The following is a 13,660-nucleotide window of genomic DNA, read 5'->3' as shown; positions in this document are numbered from 1 at the left end:
TAATTATTAAAACAATCATCAAGTGTGTCACATGGATATGTTGGTTTTAGTTGTTGGGTCATGTTGGAAGTGGTCCAAACTTCACGTGTGTTCCCGGCCCACCAAGCCCTTCTGCTCAGGGGACCTTTGCTTTTGGGTCCTACCAAGTTATATAAAAAACAAATCTCGTTCTCACTGCATCATCCTGTACATTATTAAAGTTTTCGTATCTATAAAGGCAAAGAATAAAATTTCTGAAAATTTCATAAAAAATCCTCCCGTGTCTAGTCATACCGATCAAGAGTAAAAAAATAAAAAATAAAAATCCTTGAATTTGAATATAAGTATATGACTTTGGTTACAGATCTTCTGGTAATAAAAAGTAGCCTGCCTAATCCTCTGTTTTCTCTTGCTCATAAGCTATGCTTGAAACATGCATATATGTTTTTTTTGCTAGTTGATTACACAGTCGAACTCCCGACCTCCGGCAAGAGGTACAAGAGCTCTACCACCACATCAAAATATATGTTATGTGATGAATAAGATTAAGAAACTGATAACTCAAATGGCCTAGAGGCAATTACAAAATGTCCTCGAAAACTATATCTGAGGGAAGCTCATAACCAAAAAGCAAACAAGTATCATCCATCTCTTCAGCTCTCATCTTTGGTAATCTCCAGTTCTCCGCGGCCTCCGAGTCTTCACCGTACATTAATAGCTGCAAAACCTGCGTCCGACGGGTGTTTAAAACTAAATACTCAGTTTTTTTTATATATATGTTAACACGGGACTACATGGTCTATGAACATTTTAACTATTCATTTTAGAATTTTTATCTTGAAGCGGAAAAATAATACTAAAAAGATGGTTATCAACAATCGCGTGTTAGAGATACTCAGTTGTAGCATTAGTATATTTTGTGAAAACAAGTGTACCTCAGCCATGGAGGGGCGCCATATTGAAGATTGTCTTACACAATAGGAAGCTGTGAGTATTAATCTGTCCATTTGATTCACGTCATATTTACGTTCCAAGCTCGGATCAGCTAGTTCCTCAACGTTTCCAGATTCCATCAGTGGTTTTGCCTTTAAAACATAATTAATCCCACATTAAATCAGAGAATTCTTTGCCTAATATGTGATTTGTTGATAAAGAGGCCTCTACTTACCCAGAGGAGGATGTTCTGTTGTGACGAATCCACTGGTTTTCGACCCGTTATGATCTCCAAAAGAAGAATGCCAAATGCAAAGACATCAGTTTTTTCATCAACAATACCATGCATGAAGTACTCTGGAGCCAAGTATCCAAATGTGCCTTCTATTGGAATAACAGCATGGTGTGTCCATTTGCTAGGGAGCCATTTCGCGAGTCCAAAATCAGAAATCTGGGCAATTTTTTATTTTATTTCAAAATCAATTTGAATGCTTAATTGAAGAAGTGAAGCAAATCAGAAGAGTTAAGGAAGTGACAGTTGATTTTGCCTTACCTGTGGTTCATAATCCGGAGCCAGAAGAACATTTGAGGCTTTAATGTCGCGGTGTATGATTCTGTGCTTGCAACATTTGTGAAGGTAATGCAGACCCCTCGCGATTCCAAGGGCGATCTTATATCTGACTGGCCATTCTAATGATGGACCAACCTTCCCTGCAATTTAAACAACACATTCTGGTTATTGCTTTTATGGAATCTTTACTCTTTCAGAAATGCGACTGCGTGCATTTTACCCTCCCCATACCCTGCTCTAAGCGGGATATACCGGATACGTTATACATGAACATAGGGTTGCTTACCATGCAATGCAGATGCCAAAGTTCCATTAGGATAAAAATTGAAGATGAGATATAGACCATTTTCAACGCAGCACCCAACTAAGCTAGCTGTGTTAGGATGATTAACATGTCCAATGATTCCCAACTCCATAAGGAACTCTTTCTCCTTGTTCTGATCACTATTATCCTTCGCTAATCTCTTCACTGCTATCGTATTTCCATCATCAAGATCACCTCTATAGACCTCCGAGTACCCTCCTATTGCTACAAGATACTCTGCAGCCAAAATGAACATGAAAATGACGGGACTTCTCAACATACATTAACCATTTCTTTATTAACTATGTTATGAATATTTAGAGTATTTATCATACTATGTGGGAAATGTTAAGTGATCAATTCTTCTAAAACCTTAAAGGCGGCTGAGCTCCAAAATCTCAAAGCAGTGGGAGAAGGGTTTATCAGGATCATATTATATTCTAGCATATGTGGGAAATTACCAGGGTGGAATGAATTTGTTGCTTTTGCAATCTCCTCGTAGCTAAAACACCTTAATAAAGGCTGTGGCTTTTCTTTGTCTACAAAAGCCTCAATCCTCTTTCTCCCACTCGAAGCAAATGGAGTGCGCAAGAAAGAGGAAATTCGCTGGAATGGTGACATTTGCTTCTTATTGTTAGGCTGCTCTTTTGATAAATTAGAAAGAGGAGATTCAGTTATGCTTGATTCACCGATGCTAGATGTGTCTTCTTCTGTGCTCAATGATTTGTCTTCACATGAACTTAGCACAGTTTTTGGCGAAAACTCTGCTCTCTTCTCTAGCATATCTGGTAACACTAAAATTATTAGAATATACTAAAAGAAAGACGTTGAAATATAACATAAGATCCATTTGGGGCCTTCCTCTAATACCTTAAAGTTTTAGATAGACTGGTTCTTAACAAAAGAGATTAAGTAGAATCCGTGTAATGTTACATGCAACTGACCTTCGTGGAATATGAGTTCTGGGGCAACTTTTTGTCGTGGCTGTTCACGTCTTCCGATCAAGACCAGTGAACACCCTTCAGGAGCATTATGAAAACAGTATCTTCTTGTTTCTTTGGGAGCTCTATTCATCAGAATTAAAGCATTGAATCATGAGTTAAAAGCATGGAAGATTAATGAAAAATGTATTATATCTTGACTAGATTATCACCTATTTGTGCTATCTTTGGAGCTGCCAATCAGAATATAATCCGCGGATATGCCTTGAGCTTCTTCAACTAAACCTCTTCCAATACTAGAGCTGAAGGCCACTTTAGCCTCTAAATTTACCTGAAGATGTTGTCAAATCCGTGTTAAAACTAATACTTAAAATGTAGGTATTAATAATTTAACAAGATGATACGAAATTTTAATTAATACCTGTTTAAACTGGCAAGTCTGGGCAAATCCCCCTAATACTGATATAACAAAGGCTTTGGCTCTACGAGTTTGCGTCTGGTATGTTTTCACCGTCTTCCTCCTCTTCATTACTGCCATTCATAAAGCATTCGTAGATGTTAGAACTAATGTTGTGTACAAGAACTATGATAACATGCATATTGCTAGAATATAATATGATTCTGGTAAGCCCCCCTCCCACCACCTCGAGATTTTAGGAGAATTGATCACTTAACATGATATCAGAGCTGGGCACATCCCAAGGCCTCGAGGTTTTGGGAGAATTTGTCACTTAACACATACTCACCAAGAACATGCAGGGCAATAACAGTGTCATTCGGTTGAGCTAAATGCTGAATCGCCCAAGACAGTAGCTCCTCGCTACCTTCCACGTCTAAAGGAATGCCTACAACTACTTTACAAGGAGATGAAGAGACCATCTTTTTCGCAACACCAATGGAGCTGTGATGGTTCTGTTACTTCTTAACTTTTCGACAAGAGGAATGTGCACTGAGCTTAAGTATGCATGCAGACATATAGCTAACAACAAGATAATTTGGTGGCCTTATCATTGACACTACAAGTCTTGATTGAGAAGCATAATAAAGAAGTGTTTAGAGATTCAGAGTGAGAGTCCATCTGCACTTCACATAAGTGATTGTGTTAGGGTGATTTGAAGGATAAGCAAAGGAGGTGGCATTATATGAATTTTATCTTGTTGTGTAAGGCAAATTAAAGGCTCTATTTCGAATAGTGGTGCCTTTTGAGTTTGAGTTTGGTAGAAGAGGAGCCACTCTACACACACACTTCTATCTCCACTTTATCATCGATTAAACTTTGAATGAAAACTACACCATCTATGCACTTTTTACCAATGCGTGTATGAGGCTCTGGAATAGAGAAGAGGAGCTATATTTTCTTTATATACGGGATAATTTAAATATAGTTATTTTTGAAACGATACTTTAAATATAGTTAAATTGCCGATCAGAAGTAGGAATTGCCTGTATTCCCAAAATTATCCTATTCTTTTCCAAATACCAACGAGTAGGAAACAAGATTTTTTAAAACAGCTATGATTTGGTTTTGCATCACATATTTCGTTTTAAGTATGGATATACGATACCTATTAATCACAAACGAAAAATATTTAAAAAAATGTTTTACATGGAAAATAAATATTTTTCTTCTATTTTTCCGCGGAAATGTTTTGCAAGGAATATGTCTACGAATTATTTTTCTCAAAAAGCTCTTTATTAGACTAAATTTTAGAAAAGTATAATTTAATCTCACTTTTAGAAAAAAAGACATTTTCACGGAAACAAATTCACACAATTTTCCCAAACATTTTTCGAAAAATTTCTGTCAAAAATTCTTCCAAATATTTCCTAGACGATTCCAAAAAAAATATCCGGCAATCATTTGCAGAAAAAATTCTCGGAAAAATTTAAAAAAAATTCAAAAAATTCTCGAGAAATTATTCCCGAGAAATCCGTGGAAATCTTTTTCTAAAAAGAATCCAGAGAAAATTTTTCCTAAAAATATCTGCAGAAAAAGTTCCAAAAAAAAATTTGTCCAGAAAAATTCAAGATATTTAGAACCCATAAAAAATTGCCATAAGAAAATCTCAAAAAACTTGAAATATCTTTCAGGTTGCTCACCGTGGCTTGGCTGGGTTCTTTTAGTGCTAGCCTTCATTATATCTTCTAAGGTGCAGAAATTTTGGTACTCCCAGCACCAAAATTTGTTGTACTTTTGTTGAAGTTTATGCATTTCATCCCCTCACGTAATAAACTGGTTACATGTCTAGTATAGAGAATGGCATAATTCTCTATTACTATAAAACCTGCACAGTTGGTTTTATTCTGTGATTATTGCAGCCAACTTACCCTGGATCTCTAGTTACCTACCAGAACTTGTCTTCATAGTATCACAAACACAGTAATTTCATGCCCACGGACATATCAGTTGCAATGCTAACGTTAGGCTAGAGTGCTAGTGCTAAGCCGTAATAGCCTGAAGAAATTGTCATATGTGGTATTGGTAATCGCCTATATAAGAGAAGAGATGCAAGGGAAAAGAGTATTATTAACCAGTAACCATTTAGATTGTATTCCTTTAATCTATCTGTTCCATTGTTTTTCCACGTCTAAGCAGGTTAGGAAAGCATAGGATGGTTCCAAGGGCGCCTGCAGAGAGCACTCGGCTCGTTCTTTTCTTAGTTTTCATTGGCCTCGGGGTCTTTCAGTCTGCTCAAGCGCAAGGCTAGTTATAGAAATTGCTATCATATGTTTAACATCATGTGACTTGAATTCTTTAATTAGTTAGTAGTAGTACTAATATGCATGATGAATATGTTATGTGCAGACTTGAGTTACCTAAAATTTGTAAAAGATGCAACTACATTCTTACCTGAAGATAATCACTATGACTACATAGTGGTTGGAGGGGGCACAGCAGGCTGTCCTTTAGCCGCCACTTTATCGGAGAACTACACCGTCTTACTTATTGAAAGAGGCGGGGATGCTCACACAAACCCTTATGTCATGCGCGAAGAAAATTTGCTAGACAATGCTTTGCAAATAAATGATAAGGACTCGCCTGCTGAATCGTTCACATCAGAGGATGGAATACCAAATATTCGAGGACGGGTCTTAGGTGGCTCTAGCATGGTTAATTTTGGATTCTATTCGAGAGGTGATGATGACTTCTATAACCGTTCGGGTATAGATTGGGACTTTGATATGCAGAAAACAGCGTATGAATGGATTGAAGAAACTGTTGTGTTTCGAAAGAATGAATTGAATCTTTTTCAGTCTTCAGTGAGGGAAGCACTTTTACACGCAGACCTCAAACCGGACAATGGATTCACTCTTGATCACGAAGGGGGAACCAAAACCACGGGCAGTACATTCGATGCCACAGGAAGGCGATATGGAGCAGTAGAGCTTCTTAATAAAGGAAAACCGGGTAACTTACAAGTGATCATCAATGCAACAGTGGAAAGAGTTCTGTTTAATTCCTATTCAACAGGTAACTAAATTCAATAACAATCTTCCTTCTGTTCCGATTTGCTTCTAATAACAGACATGCGGTATGTAGGCATTTTTCTATCACTTTAATTAATACCTCAACACATCAGATATATCTGCTGCTGGAGTTATTTACAAGGACTCGAACGGGAGATCTCAACAAGTTCAAGTTCGCAGAAATGGAGAAGTAATATTGAGTGCTGGAGCTCTAGGCAGTCCTCAGCTTTTGCTACTAAGTGGAGTTGGCCCAAGTTCGGATCTGGCATCTATGAACATTCCTCTAGTTCACCACCAGCCATTTGTCGGTCAATTCATGATCGATCCCCCACTGAATCAGGTGAGCTTTATATCCCCATTTCCGATTCCCATTAAGGGTTCTAGTGACCGTACAGTTGGGATCCAAAAAAATTTGTACATCATTGAGGCCGTATCTGCAATTGCATCCTTTTTCTCTCCTGCTAGTCGGATATTTTTCCCCTACCCTTATGCGCACCTAAATATTACTGCACTCAGCATAGTTACTAAAACTTCAAGGCCTATGTCAAGTGGTTCACTTAAGTTAGCATCTGCAAAAAGTGCCAGCATTACTCCGAGGGTTCGATTTAACTATTTTGCAGACTCCAGAGATATATCAGCTTGTATAAGTGGGTTGCAGACTATTGGAAAGATGATCAGGAGTCCCAGCATGGATCAATATAAGTTTGTGGATAAAGATGGTAACAAATATTATCAATTTTTGGGCCTTTCTTTACCGGAAAACATTTCTGATCGAAGCAAAATGGAATCATACTGCCGCAGAACAGTGGCTCCTATCTACCATTATCACGGTGGATGTACAATGAAGAAGGTGACTGACGGTGATTTTAAGGTCACTGGTATAAAAGCATTACGAGTCGTCGATGGTTCCACGTTTGTGGCCTCACCGGGGACTAATCCTCAGGCTACTCTACTGATGATGGGCAGGTATTTTTTTTTTTAACACTACATTTACTATATATCACGTAGCAGGAACAGGAAATTAAAGCAAATAAATCGTTTTTAGCCCCGACTATCTTGAAAATTTGTGTTGCAACAGCTTAATTAAGATCATATTTCTTGCAGGTACGCAGGTCTGAAGATAAGGGAAGAGAGGATCCGCCAGGGCTAATACACTCAGGGAAGCTCCATCAGTTTATCAGCTCATCAGAAAGCTGACTAAATCAAAATTGTACATCTGGAGTTAGTATTGCAATACTTGTGGCAGATTGCCCTTCAACAAAAGGTTTGAAGGACTTACAATAAACAGCAGTTTTACAAATAATAGCAGATATATTACAAATACTAGTCCAGAATTTATTTATTTGAGCTAAATATGTACCCGTAATCACGTACAGGAAGCAAGAATAACAAAGTTGCTAAATGAATATAATATTTCCACGACACTAAAGATCATCAACGACAATGACTCTAGTTGAAAAGAAGATAAAACAGATGTGATATTTGTGACATGTTTTTTATATGCACCTGTATCTTAGAGAAGTTTTCAGGTTAAATTGGAGGTTACATTATGCTCAGCTCCTGATCTCTAAAGCGTTTCAGAGTATAATTGATCTACCGAACAAGCTGGAGACTGATAGAATATTTTACCCCAACTTTCACAAATAGGTGTAACGTGTCAAGAGTGTAGTAGTATGGGCACTTATCTTTAGAAGAGGGAAGGCGATGAGCTCAGGCATCTTGTGGGACTTGTACTAGTCATCGTCGTATTGATGCAGAAGCAATATGCAGGATAAGGCAAAGTCCGGGGGCTTGTCTCAGAAAGCAGAGTCACCCTGTTTCTCAATACTAGTTCAGCATATAATTGCCCACAATGCCATTCCAGTTTATAAACCAGATATATACTACTCCCTCCATCCCATTTTAAGTGTCCTGTTTGACTTTTGAATGGTCAAATTGACCAAATTTTGACTGAGATTTATACCTATAATATAACTTTTAAAAGTAAAAAAAAAAATGCCATTATAAAGTTCATACAATATACTATAAAATGTAATTTTTAGTTTTTTAAAATAATAACGAATTTGTTCATTATGCTTGGTCAAAAATTGGTCAATTTGACTGTTGAAAGTCAAAACAGGACACTTAAAATGGGATGGAGGGAGTATTATCTCTCCTTTTCAGAAACACAAACACAAAAACACATTACAAATTACTAACAAGAAGTTTAGAAATAAGCACATCTAAACATGCAGTAATATACATTTCTTGTTTTAATGGAATAAAGGTCATTCCACATAAAAACATTGAAATATAAAAAACTTAAATATCCCTCAAGAACAGGAAATGTACTGTCTTTCAGCACACAGGCACATAAAATGTAAACTTAAATAAAACAAAGATTCAGAAATTTTTAGCAGGGCTCAAAGCCCTAGAACACACCACCACAATTCAAAAACCACCACGAAGACGAAGAACGAGGTGAAGGGTGGACTCCTTCTGGATGTTGTAGTCAGCCAGGGTTCTTCCATCCTCCAACTGCTTTCCAGCAAAAATCAAACGCTGTTGATCTGGTGGGATTCCCTCTTTGTCCTGGATTTTCGCCTTCACGTTATCAATTGTATCTGAGCTCTCAACCTCCAAGGTGATGGTCTTGCCGGTCAATGTCTTCACAAAGATTTGCATCCCCCCACGGAGACGGAGCACAAGATGGAGGGTAGACTCTTTTTGAATATTGTAGTCTGCAAGTGTGCGGCCATCTTCAAGTTGTTTTCCAGCAAATATAAGCCTCTGCTGGTCTGGTGGGATGCCCTCTTTGTCTTGAATCTTTGCTTTGACATTATCAATAGTGTCGGAGCTCTCCACCTCTAGCGTGATGGTCTTTCCTGTCAAAGTCTTCACAAAAATCTGCATTCCACCCCTCAGCCTCAATACCAAATGAAGAGTGGATTCCTTCTGAATGTTGTAATCTGCCAAGGTCCTTCCGTCCTCCAACTGCTTCCCAGCAAATATCAACCTCTGCTGATCTGGAGGAATTCCCTCCTTGTCTTGGATCTTTGCCTTAACATTGTCGATCGTATCGGAGCTCTCTACTTCCAAGGTGATTGTCTTTCCAGTAAGGGTCTTGACAAAGATTTGCATTCCACCACGTAGACGGAGCACCAAATGAAGGGTTGATTCCTTCTGGATATTGTAGTCAGCAAGGGTGCGACCGTCTTCCAGCTGCTTGCCAGCAAAAATGAGTCTCTGCTGGTCTGGGGGGATGCCCTCCTTGTCCTGGATCTTAGCTTTGACATTATCAATAGTGTCAGAGCTTTCAACTTCTAGGGTGATTGTCTTGCCAGTAAGTGTCTTAACAAATATCTGCATGCCACCACGTAGACGAAGAACCAAATGAAGGGTGGATTCCTTCTGAATATTGTAATCAGCTAAGGTGCGACCATCCTCAAGCTGTTTACCAGCAAAGATAAGCCTCTGCTGATCTGGAGGGATACCTTCCTTGTCTTGAATCTTAGCCTTGACATTGTCAATGGTGTCTGAGCTTTCTACCTCAAGAGTGATGGTCTTCCCGGTAAGAGTCTTCACAAAGATCTGCATCTGTTGTTAAGGCAAGACCAACAGGGAAATTAATTTACCACACAAAAAACGAAGTTCAAGTAACCTTCACAGGATAGCAACACTTGTATAACCATGAAAAATATACAAAACATGTAATAATCGAAGAGAAAATCCACACAAACACATCCGATTATGCTAGTCTTATCAACACCAATCCAAATATATTGTATGCTAATGGTTATCCTTAGGTAATTGCAAACTAATCAACCCTAATTAAAATCATTAATCCAAAATAATCACTATACCAATTGCATCTCAATTTCCCTACTAGAATTTGTATTATACCACAGTTACAACATCCAATCCCCAATTATCACACATACTCAGTATTAAGAGACATATATAACACATCTTATTAATCTGTTTCAGTCAGCCAACAATCATCACACAAAGAAAACGAGAAACTCCTCAAAAAATCACAAAAGCGAAAACGACAAGACAAACATAAAGCTAGATCATCAATCATCAAAAAGGATAAAGTTATAACCTTCAACCCTGAATCTTCTACTTTTCTAGTTTCAATGTATATGCACAAACTTAGCCTACAATGATCATAACCCCTAATACCATACCATAAATTTATAATTAAACCCTAAAATCATACCATAAATATATAATTCAACAAATTAAAAAGCGCACACCTACTTGTCCAATTAGTTTTGTTATTTTATAATTAAACACATCATGTATCCGTTACGTCTTTTGACAAAATTCGAACCTTCGACATACAATTAGACTGAGATTATTTTTCAATCTCTTACAAGAACAATAAATCAATACAATCAAATAAAACACAATAGATCTAATTAAACACGCTACCGATTACAAATTATACAAATCAAATACGAAGATCTAATAAAACAACCGGACATCTTGTATTATCATCACAATTCACAACGATTAAATCAAAACAAAACTGAAAGACACAGAGGAGAAGAAGAATTAAATACGTACCTTGAAAATCGTTGATCAAAACGAGAGAGAGAGTTATGTATGAATATGTAGGTTTAAAAATTTTACAAGAGCATATATAAGATAATTTTAAAGCAACCCGAGATACGTATTTATATATTTGGGGTGGGCAAAATATTGGTTCTAGAACGTCCGAATAGGATGTTCTCGAGACGTTTCGAACTATTCTAGCCTAATCATTCAATCGTGTTTTTTCAAATTCAATATTTCGAATACTAAATATTTAATTTGAATTTTAAAATTTTAAAATTTTGAGATACGTAATAATAAATTCAAATCATTTTAAAAATCTTATATATTCAAAACAAATGATTTTTTTTCGAATTTCACAGGATATTAGATTTTTGAAATTCTTAACATATGTTCCGAATATTCGTATATATTAATAGATCGGGTTCAGGTTAAATATATTTACCCATTAAAATTTGATGGGTTTTGAGTTTGATTAACACAACACAAACCGGAGGATACCCGAAATTGGGGCTGCTTTGTGGACACAGGCTTTTAGGTTTTATGTAAGAAGTCTTTTGACGACCTCAAAATTGTTTCTATCAATGTAGGTGTTTGATTGCTGGATCAAAGAACTTAGGGTAGGTAGGCCCAAGGAAGCAAGCCCGAGCCCAGTGAATACGGCACTGCAGACTCCGTGAATGACGCAACTCACCTGACAAGCGGCAGAAATCAATAGAAAAGAGAATCCTATGAGACAGAGCAAAAGGGGAAGATATGGACGCAACCCGCCGAATCTTTTATACTGAGATACTCCCTCTGTCCCTCTCATTTGTTTACGGTTACTATTTTGGGATGTCCCTCTCATTTCTTCACATTACCATAAATAATAAGTTTTCTCATCATTACACCCACTATCTTCCCACACTATCTCATATTTAACAATAAAAACTACTATTACACCCACTACTTTCCTCCACTATCTCAAATCTATTATTAAATATTGATAGGTCCCACCACTTTACCCACTTTTCATCTAACTTTACTCATTTTTCATACATTGTCTTGGTCTCCGTGTCCCCCTCCAATGTAAACAATTGAGGGGACGGAGGGAGTACAAAACATAAAGAAAAAAGAGTAAGAGTAATGAATAAATAGTTGTCACTTTAATTTAATAAATTTATTTATCTTTGGTTAAAATATATTGTAATTAAATTTAAATTATGAATAATATAAAAATATAAACATGTATTTTTATAAATATTTAATATGACAATTGTTCAAATAAAAAACACTCAAATGAAAACATAGAGAAAATATACCTAAATGAACTCAGCTATGCCTGTATGTCATCACACACCCATATATGTTATCACCCACTCAATGCCCACCCTCACCTCCACTCAATCCACCTCGGGCCCGCTAGGGCCTCGTTAAAACTCCTCAAAAGCCCCTGCATGGGCTCTAGATAGTTTTAAAAAGCCAAACCCTGTACCCAGGTCCCTAGAAAATTGCCACATCCGTACTTTACCGGCTGAATTCGTGTGAAATTATCGAGCCGGCATGAAATTGCCGCCCTGGATTTAGACCTGCCTTAGAAATTTTAAAGGTAAGGCTAAGATCGTTAGAAAATATAATATGTATCTTGTCTCTTATAAACTGAGAGAATATCAGTATACAAATTACAAACATTATCACTAATCTACTATCTTATCCCGAGGGTGAACTCGAAGGCTCTTTTTTTAAAGACCCCCTAAATAGCACTGTGCAAAGACTCAGACTCAAGAACCCATAGAAATCACCCAGAAAACACACCTCCATTCAACTTTGGTTCTGATCATTCAGAAGAAGACCTTTTCACACAAAAAGTATTCTAAACGAGTTACATTATTGAGCTTTTCTTGTGCAAAACATTTATTATTGCTTTACAGAGAGTACATATGCAAGCCAGTAGTAAAGTCATCATTAATATGCTATGACCAAACCGTAACTATAATTACAAACCATACTCAAAAATTTACTAGTACAACAAATTTAACATCCCCAATATACATTACACTTGACACAACTATTTTAGGTTTTTAGTATAGTAAAAATCAGTAAGGCCTCTCACCAATGTAATTTCCAGGAGGATAATAATTACAAGTCATGAAAACACCTTTGCCACCAGAACAATTCACCTTAGCACACCCTACTCTCCTGGTTGTGCGCCACACAACCTGAGTATAATGCCCGCATTCCTGGCCAAGCCCGCACGAATTTGAATTATGGTCGTACCATTTACGCTCTTCCACCCATGCGGTGGCGGCCTGGACAGGGGACCAGCCCTTACCGCTACCCCAAAAAATATTCTCGCCATAAATGCCATTCGAATGCTTCAATGCACAGTCCTTGCGACGCTGGTTAGCGTAGCGTTGCGCGTAACGTGCGAGTTTCGGATCCCATTTTAAGGGGCTCATTCGCAATGCATATCGTGCAGCATTTTGCGGGCCTAGAAATTGTTGCACTTTCATGCGGTTTTGTCTGTGCTTCTTGGCTTCAGCATTGACAGTGGCTGAGAGTATCAGAAAGAGGAGGAATAATGTGTAGAGGGGACTCATTGCTAGGGGAAATTTAATAGTGTGATTTGGGAGAATTTATGGAGAGCTCACTGGTATGTTTTGTGGAAATTAAATGAGGAAAAGAAGTTGTGCAGTAGTAGGATTTTGAGATGATATAAAAGTCTGCAGTTTTGGGTGGCACCCATGTTCAATAATCATTAACTTATTTTTCTTCTGAATTTTTTATTTCTTTGACAAAAATGTCAGCCACAGCAGCTTTATTCATTACTATAATTCTATCATCTTCTGTTGTTACATATTATTTAAATAAATTACTCTGTCATGGATATATTTTTATCAATAAACAAGTAGTATATTGTTATATGTCATCGTTTCTGTTTGACCG

At 37.3% G+C, this 13,660-nt stretch overlaps 4 protein-coding genes across 4 annotated transcripts; 1 reads left to right on the top strand and 3 right to left on the bottom strand.

The window, feature by feature from the left end:
- Positions 1 to 291: 291 nt before the first annotated feature.
- LOC108226337 (probable receptor-like serine/threonine-protein kinase At5g57670) lies at positions 292 to 3,707 on the bottom strand. The gene is made up of 10 exons (XM_064079112.1): positions 3,475 to 3,707; positions 3,150 to 3,259; positions 2,941 to 3,059; positions 2,732 to 2,853; positions 2,249 to 2,572; positions 1,770 to 2,024; positions 1,466 to 1,623; positions 1,148 to 1,363; positions 915 to 1,064; positions 292 to 706 (listed from the first exon to the last, which is right to left on the bottom strand). The coding sequence occupies exons 1-10, from the start codon at positions 3,605 to 3,607 to the stop codon at positions 560 to 562; spliced, it is 1,734 nt and encodes a 577-aa protein (XP_063935182.1). The 5' UTR covers positions 3,608 to 3,707; the 3' UTR covers positions 292 to 559.
- A 1,808-nt stretch (positions 3,708 to 5,515) lies between these two features.
- On the top strand, positions 5,516 to 8,079 carry LOC108227163 (sinalpyl alcohol oxidase Nec3). Its single transcript, XM_017402168.2, has 3 exons — positions 5,516 to 6,200; positions 6,310 to 7,162; positions 7,301 to 8,079. Exons 1-3 carry the CDS (start codon positions 5,516 to 5,518, stop codon positions 7,344 to 7,346), a joined length of 1,584 nt encoding a protein of 527 aa, XP_017257657.2. The 3' UTR covers positions 7,347 to 8,079.
- Positions 8,080 to 8,387: 308 nt separating this feature from the next.
- Positions 8,388 to 10,905, bottom strand: LOC108193046 (polyubiquitin). Its single transcript, XM_017359611.2, has 2 exons — positions 10,748 to 10,905; positions 8,388 to 9,772 (listed from the first exon to the last, which is right to left on the bottom strand). The coding sequence occupies exon 2, from the start codon at positions 9,770 to 9,772 to the stop codon at positions 8,627 to 8,629; it is 1,146 nt and encodes a 381-aa protein (XP_017215100.1). The 5' UTR covers positions 10,748 to 10,905; the 3' UTR covers positions 8,388 to 8,626.
- Positions 10,906 to 12,583: 1,678 nt separating this feature from the next.
- LOC108225326 (pathogenesis-related protein PR-1-like) lies at positions 12,584 to 13,431 on the bottom strand. Its single transcript, XM_017400166.2, has one exon. The coding sequence runs from the start codon at positions 13,312 to 13,314 to the stop codon at positions 12,811 to 12,813; it is 504 nt and encodes a 167-aa protein (XP_017255655.1). The 5' UTR covers positions 13,315 to 13,431; the 3' UTR covers positions 12,584 to 12,810.
- Positions 13,432 to 13,660: the final 229 nt, after the last annotated feature.

Source organism: Daucus carota, chromosome 6 (genome assembly GCF_001625215.2).
Source record: "Daucus carota subsp. sativus chromosome 6, DH1 v3.0, whole genome shotgun sequence".
NCBI lineage: Eukaryota > Viridiplantae > Streptophyta > Magnoliopsida > Apiales > Apiaceae > Daucus > Daucus carota.
This window is presented reverse-complemented; position numbering and strand designations above follow the sequence as displayed.